The sequence below is a fragment of the Triturus cristatus genome, chromosome 7 (genome assembly GCF_964204655.1).
Source record: "Triturus cristatus chromosome 7, aTriCri1.1, whole genome shotgun sequence".
Lineage (NCBI taxonomy): Eukaryota > Metazoa > Chordata > Amphibia > Caudata > Salamandridae > Triturus > Triturus cristatus.
Genome location: NC_140590.1, coordinates 695059755 through 695073138, shown reverse-complemented (window position 1 = coordinate 695073138; position 13384 = coordinate 695059755). Strand labels below are relative to the sequence as shown.

The window sequence follows — 13384 nt, the reverse complement described above, 5'->3', positions numbered from 1 at the left end:
TCCTAGGACAGCTCAGTTTCATGCTAATAGATGGGTGTATGGTGTGGCAGATCGAGTGATGACCAATTCATGAAATTACACTTTTTATTCGCCATAAAAGTCTATTATTTGCTACAAAATAGTTATATTATGTTTCATGGCCATTGGACAACTACATTTCATGCTCACAGGTGGGTTTATGAAGTGACGAATCAAGACATTATCAGTTCATGAAATTGTGCACTTTATTCACCATATAACTGTGTCACTGGCTGGAAAAAGCAAAAGGCTTTGCTGCAAAAATCATAACTAGTCATTGATATTAGTATGTTCAAAAGTGCTCCCATACACTCTGCAAAGTGGTACAGTGATCAGTTTTTGAGGTGGGCGAGTGCTTGGTTACAGCACAGAGGGGCGTGTTCCCAGCTGCTCACAGCTCATAACGTCACGATCGCATCAAAGCTACACTCAATTTAAAAAGGGCAATTCATTGTAAGATGCACTTCCCATTGAAATGTGCAGTCCTGTCTCTACTGCCCCTTTATCTGTAAACACGCAGAAGCAATGGGCTTGCAAATTCACAGTGGGAATTGTCCCCCCCCAACCCCGATAGAAGTCATTCGTCAAAATAATATCCTAAAATGAAGACAATGTCCTTTTAAACATAATTTTTATGGTAAAAAATGGGCATCTCTCAAATAAGTTTAATGACCAGAAACACATTGTTATTAGATTTTGTCACTATGTTTCTCTGACATTTTTTAGAACTGTTTCCGGAATCTTGAAAGAGGTAGAATGCGAAATCGCTCAAATTCTGCTTCCAGGGGGTAACTTAACACAGAGGTACTGTCTAAAATGGTAGAATTGATCCGTCTGTAATGGGATCTTAATACCAGCCCTAGCTCTCGGTCAGAGCCACATTCATCTGGCAGTCCACCCCTCTGAGCCTTCGCATAGTTCATCTCTGTTTTCCACCACTGTGACCTGGAATTAGTCTGGAGTCCGTTATTCTGGTTCCACAAAATGAAATTAGTATTCTGAAGATGAGAAGCATTCTATAAATGTGCCTAAGAAATCATTTCACCCAATCGGCTCCAAATTATATCTGAGGTTACTTAGGCCCTCAAGAGCTGCTTTAAGTAGCATGACAACTTTATTCTCTGTGACTTACTAAACCTCTGCAGGAACCAAAACGTGACTCAAAATTAGGGGTGGGCGGAATTTGCGTAATCGCGTTACGCAAATCTCCGCGAAACGGTAAAAAATCTCCGCGAACATGCAGAAATTCCGCGAACACGCGGAATTGCTTGTTCGCGATGCTTTTTTCCTGTTCACAGTTGCTGTTTGTGTGCTCGGGGAGAAATATCTCGCGAACACGCATTTTGAGAATGTGAACAAGAAAAAGTTTCGCGAAGTCGCGGAAAGCAGAATTTTGGGCAATTTCGCGTTCTCAGCGGAACGCGAAATTACCGAAATTCCGCAAATTCCGCGAGCGGAACGGAATTTACTGCCCAGGCCTACTCAAAATCAGGGCAACTGGAAAACACGATTCTACAGCTTTCTCCACAAAAATGTACATTTGCAGCACTTGTCACATAATCTACAATCTGCTAATTAAAATCACAGCACACATGATGTCTGACATCATATTTAACTTCATTGGCTTTGTTTCAGCTATTGAGTGCAGAGGTAACTGTTTTGCTTAGAATGTGTAAATATCCCCATGTAATGGACTCAGAAGAGCAGAGGCTTATGTTTACAGCAGGAGTTGCCAGGTCCTTACCAGTATATTGAAAAACTGGCAAAAAATAATTTGTACTCAAAATACACACTGGCCTGATAGTCCCCAGGGCTGAAGAATTGAACTTCTTTTAGCCTGGAAGTGTTCCTTCTGAAAGAGCAAAATGCCATCACTTATCAGTGAAGTTACCCAAAGGCTTAACTGGGCTGACTCGCTGCCCCATGATGTTTGCTGTAGTGCGTGGAAGAAAAATGTGAATGACACAGCAACAGACCAACGGATGAAGACAGCTGTCTGAAAGCCTCTATAAGTATATCATAAATAATTTTAATAAAAGCAGAGGTTTTTGGCTAACGCCTGGCCTAGACAGTGGGAAAAAAAACACATCCTTCTTGTAAACATTATTATTTTGACCTCAGCTGAAAGACCGCTTTAGCTATCTGTTGGCCAGACCTATCACTTCCAGTATACACAGATTATGCTCTTGGTTAGTCCATAGCTAATGATAGGATTAGTTTGATATCCGTCTCACTTGTTTCCTCCTAAATCAATGGCTTTCCTCCCTTTTCTTGTGTTTTTTCTGCCCAGGAGCATTTTGGTTTGATACTGTTCCGATTGGTTAACTTTCCTTCCACTTCTGGCATTGCTTGCATTCAGGGCACTACTTTTTTCGATTTAAGTACACCATGTGCTGCTTCTGCCTTTGCATTCCCTCTCTATTCTCCGTCTTTCTTCCCCTTGCCCTCTCCCCTGCATTTCCATTGCTTGTCCATTCATTTTTTTAAACCATTCCCCCTCCCTGACCCTCACTCCTCCGTTCCTCCCCTCTCTGTCCCCTCCCACTTCTTTTTTGTTTGTTTGTTAGCTCTTTTTGTGCCAGCGGCCATCCATCTTAAAATTCAGGATTGTCACCTGCGAGTGTGCATAATATGCATCCATGCATGATGGACATCAAGAAATGGGTTTGTATGATTTGAACAAACCAATTCAGAGACGTCCACCGCATGAGCATGCACATCCACTGCAGCCATCTTGGAATATGTTTGTTTGCATATTACAGATGCATTCAAAGATGGCTGCCCTGGGTGTTCATGCACTCACATGGCTACTTTTGAATGAGTTTGTTCAAAATATCAGCAATTAATTCAAAGATGTCCCCCTCAGATGTGCATGCATCAATGGTGCCTGTGTTACATAAAGGGCATTGGCAAAGTCAAAAGGTATCACTGCTGAGACCTACTGGCTTTGCCAACGCCTATTATATCACATACTGTTCTCAAAGTAGCGGTTATTTCAAAAGGACACTCAGAGTTTAAAAGAAATCCCAAACACTATGCAACTGTTTATAAGACTCTATGTCTTGAATCCTGCAGTGTCTTATAGTGAAAAATTATGTAATAAATGTGAATGTATATTGCCTTACAGAGTAGGTTCTTAATAAAAAGAAATTATTCCAGCGACTCTATAATGTAAGCCTGAAACAGAAGTCCAATTTTAGATCATAATTCAGGTGTGTTGAATAAATTAGATACATTTTTATCACCTGAAATGTGCACATTAATGCATGTTTCCTTCAGAATGCAGCAATGTATCTTTTCCTCAAATTAGTTTCCTCCAGGATACGGTAAGGGAAGTGTTAATTAAATGCCTTTCCTGTGCTCCCATGCAATACAAAATGATTCATTGTTGGTGATTGACATTTAGAATAGAAATGACTGAATTGGTATACATTTCTTTTTTCAGAAATCTGAGCCTTTTTACAGCGCTGGGATTCCTCTGTAATCAATGTGTGTTAAATTGCCAAACTAGCTAGAAAATAATGTCATAAAATGTTCCATAATTTTCCCTTTCACCGCATAATACGCTGCATATTTTGCCTTTCTGTGCCTGATATTTGCCTTTCTGTCGCATAATTTAGTCAACGGTGCCACATAATATTGTCTTCCATTGCCACATATTTCAGTGGCCTTTCGGATATCTGACTTTCTCTCATAGCCCTGTCTCTAAAGCTACTGGATTTCATGAAGTCAGTCCCCGTTTGAAGTCGAGTCCTTTTTTGATTGTTTAACCCCGTTCGAGGCCCAATAATTGACCTCGTCTAGCTATTAATGAAGGTGAGGCATGCCTTCCAAGCTCTCGTGCTTCCTCGGTCGTTGCCTCGGAGAGCACGGTCTTCCCACGCGGTGGGACAGGGAGCGTGTTCCGGGTCACCCATCAGGACAGAGCGGCCCGTGAGGCTCTCCATCTAATAACCAGCCAGCCACCCCTGAAATCAAATTAAAGGATATAGACTCGGGAGCCGATGCCTGGGAATGGTGGTGATTTGTGGGAGCGGGGCAGGAAATGAAGAGTAGAAAGTGGGAGAGGAAGATGTGGGGGACATTTCTTCCCAGGCACGAGGCTTCAGTCCCGGAAGGGCCTGTCTAGCTTTATAATAAAGCTTCTCAGCTGAAGTCGTGCCCTGGCAGGAGGCAGATGTTCGGCACAAAGAGAGCAGCGCTTGTTACCACTCGGAACACTGTGTCTGTGTCTCTGTTTGTTTTCAGAGCTTGCTTTGTTGTTTGAGAAGCACTTTAAAGTCAAGCGTCCTCTTAAAATGCCATGGCAACACGAGGGAGATGCTTCTGTCCTGGGAATCATGTGGTGTCCTCGAGGCCAGCTGCACCCGCACACACACTACATGGAGACTTCCCCTCGCCACTCCGGCCCAGGATCAGTGGGGGCAGCAGAGGTGTATCACCCTCTGTGCCCTTCCTATAGGGCACTGGAGAATAATCTGGCACTTCTTTGGCCCTTTACCCAGTCCTGCACACTTGATCCTGGCTGGCCATTGTACCATCTGCCCTTGTGATACAGCTGCCTTGTTGTGGACACTACAGCAGGATGCTAGCCCGATCCCACCCCAAACAGCAGGATGTGCACACAGCTCCTTTCTGTCGCTTAGGTAATGACACAAACTTGTCACTTAATGGGCCGGTGTTCCTATTACCCTCATGGTTGCCTCACAAAGATCAATCAACATTTATGAAGCGCGGCTAATCACCTGATAGGGTATCCAGGCACGTGCAGGTACCGGAGGCTTATTCGAACAGTCAGGTCTTGAAGGCCATTCGGAATTCCGGAAGTGAGGTGAGGGTCTGGAGGTGCGTGGAGAGGCTGTTCCAGGTCTTTGTGAGAGAAGGTGCGCCCTCCACTTCTGCTTCAGTAGATGCAGGGAGCATAGGCAAGTGAAAGGGAGTCGAAGCATAGTCTTCTTGGCTGTTGATGAAAGTTCAGGCAGTGGTTATTGTACGCGGGTCCTTGGTTGTGTAGAGCCTTGTGTCCATGGGTCATCTGCTTGAATTGGCATCTCTTCTATACCAGAAGCCAGTGGAGTTGCCTGAGGTGGGGTGTACTGTGGTTTCATTGGGGAAGGCCAAGGATGAGTCGGGCTGCAGCATTTTGTATGGTCTATAGTCTCTGTAGGAGGTTGCGCCGATTCCTATGTAGAGGACATTGTCGTAGTCCAGTCGGCTGGGGATTAGGGCTTGTGTCACAGTGCATCTGGCGTGTAGGGGTAGCCACTTGAAGGTCTTACATAGCATGTGCAGAGTGAGGAAACAGGTGGAGGAGGTGGCGTTGATCTATGATTTCATAGTGAGCTGCTTGTTAATGATGATTCCGAGGATTCTGGCATAGTTAAGGGAGTGGGTGCAGCTCCTAGGTCTGATAGCCACCAGGAGTCGTTGGAACACAGTTCCGTGTGTTGCTGCTGTTGCCAGAGATCAGTACTTAGGTCTTGTCTGTGTTCAGCTACAGACAGATGTTCTTCATCCAGTCGGTGACGTTGTCATGCATCTGTGGAAGTTGATTCTGGTGGTGGTGGGGTCATCGCAGAGTGAGAGGATGAGTTTGGTGTCATTGGCATAGGAAATTATGTTGAGAGCGTGGGATCAGACGATGTTGGCATGCAGGGTCATATATGTGTTGAAGAGCGTGGGGTTGAGGGATGAGCACTGGGGGGGATGAAAGATGAAAACCTAAGTTGTCTCTCGTCAGCTGGCTTCAAACTGTGACTTTCAAGTTGTGCACAGATTTCAGCATCAGATTCATTATTAGAATGCAGAGATATCATACTGACTTTACACCCCTTTCTTGCAGCGGTCTGTGTCTTGTATCCTCATAGTATTGTAAAGACCCTCAGAGCTGGATTGTGACATATGAGGTCTCTCCACAGGAGCAATTCAACCACTTATGCATTCACCACTGTAATACTAGTGTACAGACATGCTGGTCTATATGGCAATCTTGCGATATCCCATTGGTTCATTGTCTTTGGAAGGCAAGCGAAAATGAAGAACATGTAATCACAAGCCAGTAATCGTGATGTGTGCCTGCCTCTCCCCTGATCGTCAACCTCTTCTGCATGACAGGAGACTGCCTCAGGCCAATTAAATGCTAGAAAAATGACAGCAGAAACATGGTCATGCAGTGCTAGGGCATGGATGGCCATGAAAATTGGCTATGAAACTAATAACATAAGTGTCATACCCTACATACTTTTCAGATGCACCAGCATGTTCAGATGGTCCGCAATTCCTTTATCTAGCCTGCCAATCAGACTTTCAGTATGTTCTCTTGTCGGAAATAGTGTTAGTTGATTCTACTGTTGTCTGTCATTTTTACATCTGGTTGTGTATCCTTTGATAATATTTTACACAAGTTTGTCTTTTATCTTCTATTATTAGGTGCTCCCGGTTCTCCAGGTGCGCCCTTTGTGTCCAAGTATGGGGCAGCTATTGCCATCCAGTGGTCGAGTGGAGATCCTGGGAAGGGACCAATTACTCGATATGTCATTGAGGCACGGCCTTCAGGTAGGAAAAAGGACCTAGGATCACAAGCAGCCAGTGCAATTCCATTGTAAATGGGAAACATTACAAAGTACGCTATGCGACACTTCCAGAATTCGCTCTGCCCTTTTCTACAATGAACAGTGATATTTCTCCAAGGTTCAGCCATATCTTCTTCAGGTTGCACTGAAGTGTCACCAAGATACTGAGATATTCTCAAAGATGCATGATGACATTTTCCCAAGAATCTACACTCATGTGTTTTCCAAGGTACTCTAGGATGTTCTCCGTTACACACCGAGATACTTTCCAACACACTCATATCTTCTCCACAACTCAAAGATATTTGATCAGGACATTGAGATATTTTCCAGGCTACACTGGTATATAACTAAAACAGTCAGGTCTTCTCCATAACAGAAACTAAGAGACAAGTTCACTTAACACATGTGCATCTAAGAGTGAATGAGTGCAGGAGTATGTCAGTGTACAATAACTTTTATAAAGAACTCTTAATGAACCTTGCCATCTCTTTGTGCTTTTCCAGTGGACAGTCAGATCCTCTTCACATTAACTCTGATGAGCTTTTACCCTGTCTGAACTCTGTATTTCAGTTTAGGCATGTTTAAATAGGAGCATGTACAACTTAAAGAATATATTTGAAATATTATCATATGGAAACAAAATATTTCTAGCATAAATACTGCAAGCAGTGCAAGGCAGTACATAAGATTATAGGGAGCAGAAAGGTTAGATAATTCAAATGTGAATGATGATTGGAATCATACAGTGCTCGTGCATTATGTTTACATTACACAACCTAACTTGTTTTTACATGACACTTGTTGACTATTTCAGGCATGGAAAATGATTTGCCTGGAATCACACCATGTTCTGTCATGTGCCAAAGCAGGAATTAAAACCCAGCTCTCTATGTTCCTTGCTCAGAAACCTGGCCAATGGGTCACATATTCTCCAGAAGCAGTTCCATTTAAGCAGTTTCTGGAAATTGTAGCTTTGGTCATTTTTTCAGATTTTCTTTTAAAATTCTTTGGTTCAGTAATCACTCTACCATTGGCTTCTTTAAATTAAAGAGGGATCAGTATCTATTCTTCTACACTGTTTCACCCAGACACTAGCTTGGACTCCTGGTTCAATGTTATAGAACTGGTGGTTCTCTAGGTGTTAAATGCATGATTCTTATTTTCCTACTCATATGTTACCAGGCTAAATAGTACAAGATCTCCCACTTAGCCCAACCTAATGCTCCCTCTCCTGCGCAATGTAACACTCCCATCTTCATCAACATTAAGAATTATATTGTACATGTTATAAGTGCCCACGCACATCTATTTTGCTCAGCATTCGACCTCTCCCTTCCAAACATGTGCGTCCTATCCAGCCAATCATAATCCTTCCTATCTAATCCAACTTGCGTTAAAAACAAATCAGATCTGACCCTATGTAACGCTTTGCATAAGCTTCCAATCCTACTGGCTGACATACTCAACTCGCTCAAAGCCACCTCCTGTGAAGATATTGTCTTACCCTTGTACGTCGTCAAATCTCTCTCCGGAGACATCTCTCACGCAAGACATCTTCCCTGAAGGTCTCAGGAAAGGCCTGCGCCTCCCACTCCTGGAGAAGCGCAACTTAGATCTTGATGACCTTGCCAGCTACTGGACCATCACTCACCTGCCCTTTATTGGCACGATCTTTAAAAAAGAAAAAGCAGGCTATATTTAACTCCATGATAACATAAACACAATAATCTCCTGCACAACGACTTATCTGCCTTCAGATCATGCTGAATCACAGAAAGTGCTACCCTATTCATTTTAAATTGCTATAGATTACGTTAACCCCTGCCTCATGGTGGTGCTAGAGAGCCTCAGCTGCCTTTGACACCATTGGCTGTCTCGCCCTCATCCACACCCTGAAATCTCTAATAAGATTCACCTGTAAATCCATCTCTGGTTCTCCTCCTACTTACCAGTACTTTCACATGGACACCACCAAGTCCCAGAAAATCCAAATTTCCTGTCGGGTACCCTAGGCCTAGACCTAGTCCTTGACATCTTCAGCCTCTACGTGGATTCCTTAGAGCTCTGCTCATTGTTAATAGCATCAGAATTCACCAGTTTTCTGATAATACACAACTCTACATGCATTCCAATGTGATTGTGTCTACCCTACCCAATGGAGGACTTCCTATCTTAGCTGCTGTAAATCTTATTATGTTCAAGGAAATAATTTGATTTTTATGCAATATAAAGCTTCCCACCCTGCTCAATGTAAGATTTCTCATTCTACCCCATGTAAGTCTTCCCACGGTACCCAATGTAACATTTCATATCCTACACAATGTTGGATTGCCATTACAGCAAATGTTAGTGGTACCCATCCACCAACACCAGGCTTTCTGTTCGAATGAACTCAAGTCTTCTTGGCCTTCCCATAATAAGACACCCAAATCTAGTTCAGACATTGTCATGAATATTGTGCATTTTACAAGAGTGATGTTTAGCAAACAAGATACTGTGAAGGAAAAGTGTTTATTGGAATGGGAGCACATTGATCTTGCACACACTTCAGTTAGGAATAGATTATGCATAATTATTTTTAAAACTGATCTTTCTCACCAAATGAACGACACACCATCTCGCCTCACCAGTAAAACATGAATTTTGTATTTCTGTAGTGAATTATGTCCTAAGAACTCAAAGGAAAGATGCATTTCCTCTTTCAGATGAGGGATTGTGGGATATCCTCATCAAAGATATTCCAAAAGAAGTCACATCGTACACATTCAGCATGGACATCTTGAAGCAGGGCGTGAGCTACGACTTCCGGGTTATTGCTGTGAACGACTATGGATATGGAACCCCCAGCTCCCCATCACAGTCCGTATCAGGTACGAAACCAGGGAGCGGAATCAACTAGGGTGTGATACTAAGGAGCTGCACATCATTAATTTGAAGTTCTCTTCTCTATTGAGATAATAGTTGCGACCAGATTGCTTGCGTATCTAAGTGCCCATTTTAATAGCAGGGACAAGAAGACGGCACATACAGGGTTCGGACAACCAGGGGTCCTTTATGGTTGAGGCAGCCACGTTGTTCGGAAGCCTTACTTGGGTAGATACCATTTCTTCTCTAAGTCTGACTCAAATGTTTTGCCAAGTATTTGTCGGGCAATGATTCAGAGGGTGCATTAATCTCTTGATTAATAGTACTTCTTCCTTTTGCCACACCAAAATTAGACTGTCATTCACCAGGACACGAGGGGCCATTACAGATAGATTTAAGAGCAGGCACCAAGGAACTAGATGATGTGAATATGTTCCTTTGTTAGCTGGACTGTTTTTCATATATTAAGTTCAGTGGCACTATAACTAGTTAATTGATTTTTAATAATAATGCAACCACCACTTTAGCCTTAAACTGCCACTCCAACTGCAAAAAAGCATTAAACTCCCTCCCAGTCTGTTCCATTTAGAAGTTCTACAGGCCGCCAATGAGGTAGTTCCATGGGTTGAGTGATAGTGGCTGGTCTCTTGGGAAACCTGCAAGTCGCTGGTCAGGATTTCATATTTCCGAAGCTGAAAGCGAGGTTGAACAATTAGTTGAGAATAAATAGTAATAAGTGGTATCCACCAACAAACAAGAAAGAGAACATGGCGACCGTTTCTAGGCCCTGCTGGTCCTCGCCGTGTGAGAAAGACTGACATGAAACTGAATCTATGCAAGCCCAGGAGGTCTCTGGGATATATCATGATTTTTCTCAGCTCGTCTACCTTTGCCAGGTGTGAAATACACTCTAACATAATTGGCACATATTCAGTTATTTATTTTGTAAAACTTTGTTGACACTCTCAACCCCTCTAGTCATGCGCCCCCAAGATCTGCTGCCCGTGTCTACACTCGCTTGTTTGCCAGGCTCCAGGGCATACAGGTGCTTGTGTGTGTCTGTTTGCCCTCCAGGCAGGGTATGACACATCGATTCAGGCAAGGCGCAGGGAAAAGGTAGATCCGTTAAACTTGCCCAGAGGTAAATGCAAATGTACCTATATGAGCAGCGCTCGCTGCACCTCTGAAGACCGCAGGTTAGGACGGAGAAAGGGCCGCCTCAGCTTTCATACCTGAGAGGCCAATGAAATGAGAACCCTTCAAGTAGATAACATGTTTTTGTGATGCAGTCTAAATAGAAAAGCCTCGTAATATTTTGAATAAAATAATTCATAATAATCACTGCTTCACATGCAAAGCCCAGTGGAGGCTGAAGTTGAGGTGGCACTGGGAATAGTTTGTTATTAAGGTGAACCTCTGCACGTGCATACAGAGTGTTTACACCTTCAGTTCTCATAGGAGTCGCAAAAAGTGAAGTTTTTGTAGGTCATGTGTTTTAAAGGTGCTTACCCTACAGCTTTACATTTTGGCAATCTGGAAAGATAGGGGGATTCCTCATGCCAATTGAGAAGAGCTCACACTGCTTGTTTTGGGCTCCTAGCGCTTCAGACCTCAACTATCGGTGAACACTACATTGGCCAGAGGAAAGAACCACACAACCCCCTTCCTATCGGACACATTACTGTGAACAGCTTACTACTCATCATCCCACCGTACACTGGAAGTGATTTTAGTACTCAAGACACAAAAGATGCACATAGTCCTAAACCCATTTTCATTGGATGGATCTAATTGTACGTCGCTCATGATTGCAACTAATTCCATTGTTAAGGACGGAAGCGCATGTCTATCACAGGGTTCTGCCTCACACCACTTACTGATGATCGAGGTGTGTGTGGGCCACAGAAGGAGAAGGAGAACTTCGTAGAATGGTTTGGAGTCTGGACCCTGCTTGCGCTCTGGGCCTGGGTGAGCAGTACAGCACCCAGTATTGAAGGTGTATATAATAAAACTACCTCTTGATGGACTAACTACATACTTTATTATACCCTACAGCTAGTTAACCCCACAGCTAGTTAACATCTGCTGGGGTATGTCTAAATACCAATCCACCAGGCGAGGTATATGTTCGATCATAGCTATGCTAAATATGGGCTGATTGCTATGCATGGTGTCAAGGAAGCTTGTATAGATTCAGTTTCGTGTTGGGAAGTTCTGTGGTTAGACCATAAGGTGATCCTCTTTCGCCTGCCTACGGCTGAAAGCAGACCACCTATTCAACCACCGACGAAAAAAGGCTGCTGCACCTGGTCAGAACTTGATAGCACAACACTAAAAGTCTGTTTAGAAAGTTCCTAGTCCAACATTCAGCTAAATAGTAATGTTGATGGTGCCATCAATCAGTTTAATACAGGATTGTAAGGGCTTTAGATGACGTTCTTCCCCTTTAAACCAGCACTGTGCACTGCAAAACCCATCAGCCCCTTGGTACTCAAGAACTGATCCTGGCTATAAGAAAAATGCAAAAGGTTAGAGAGGATTTGGAGATACAGATATTCCAGCACAGAAAAGGAAGCTTATAAATCAGAACTTAACACATATTAAGCACTTTTGAAATCTACCAGGTACAACTACTATCAACGTAAAATTATATCATGAAGAACCCTAATAAGGAACTTTTTATGGTGTATAAACGGCTTGCAAAAACTAATAATTGTGTGCCCAAGACTCCTGCAATTCAAATGCTTTGCTTGGAATTGACAGTATTTTTCAGAATAAGATTTCAGCAATCGTGCCATCGTTTACACCAGTAGCAGGAACTGCAGAAAGCTGTCTCAAGTAGCCCAGCACTTTACCTGCCAGTCGGATTCTAGACCTATAACAGATGAAGATGTCGCATCCAGAATTTCAACCATCAATTCTGGATCACCACTTGATCCCTGTCCCATTCGAATTTTTAAGGTTTTGGATTCCACGTTTATCCCTTTGATACCAACCATATACAACAACTCTCAAGCGAGGGGCATTGTGCCCTCCTTTTGTAAATCAGCATCACTTATCCCTCTTTTAAAAACAGGAGACCTTAGATCAAATTATCAACCTATTTCTCTCCTTCCTTTACAAAGCTTTTAGAGAGCTGGAGGGTGAATGTGCAACTAGCTTCCTACATTGAGGAAAATAGGGTTCTTAATACATATCAGTCAGGGTTCATGCCCTTTTTTAGCACCGAAACTGTACTTACGACGGCTGCCAACAAGATCCTTGATGGCTGCCAAAAACATCCTTATGATGGAGGAAGCTCGGCCGCTCTCATCCTTCTTGATCTGCCGGCTGTCTTCTATAGAGTCTTGCATGCTATATTGTTGAAAAGACTATATGCCACTGGCTGGAGGGACAACTTGCTACAATGGTTTGAATCCTTTCTGAGAAACAGACCTCAGTCTGTTCAGATGGCTGCATTTTGCTGAGATTTTACAAATATACCCTGTGGGGTTCCCGAGGGTTCTGCCATTAATCCAACTATTTGTAACATATGTTGCTCCTTTGGCAAACTTCATTGCCTCTTTTGGCTATCAATTTTATAGTTATGCTGATTATACTCAACTTATCATTTACATGTAATTTAATATTAAACAACTCCAGGATCAATTTAAAAACTGGCTGGCTGGATGAACGCCAATTACCCCTGTCTAAAGTCAGATAAAATGGAGGTTCGGATATTTAGTAACCCCTCAGTCTGGTCGCCCCTGTGGTGGCCCCAAACGTCAGGAGAGTGCCTCAAACCAGTATCTACTGCCCAAGGTCGTAGTAAGGCACCCACTATACCAGTTTAAGCGGTATAGGAAATAAGAACAAAGATGTAAAAGAAGAAAAGGAAGAAAGAAAAGAAATAATGAAGGGAGGATAGAAGAAAAGGAAAGATCAAA

At 43.0% G+C, this 13384-nt stretch overlaps 1 protein-coding gene across 8 annotated transcripts in view; it reads left to right on the top strand.

Annotated features, from left to right (window-relative positions):
• Positions 1 to 13384, top strand: part of SDK2 (sidekick cell adhesion molecule 2) — a 1027095-nt gene that overhangs the window by 964499 nt on the left and 49212 nt on the right. For 5 of the 8 annotated variants that reach the window (XM_085617351.1, XM_085617348.1, XM_085617352.1 and 2 more), the window contains 2 exons: positions 6448 to 6573; positions 9251 to 9463. In XM_085617351.1, the coding sequence (XP_085473477.1) occupies positions 6448 to 6573; positions 9251 to 9463 (339 nt within the window). The remainder of the gene's footprint in view (positions 1 to 6447; positions 6574 to 9250; positions 9464 to 13384) is intronic. The other 3 variants (XM_085617350.1, XM_085617355.1, XM_085617353.1) reach the window with 1 other exon arrangement.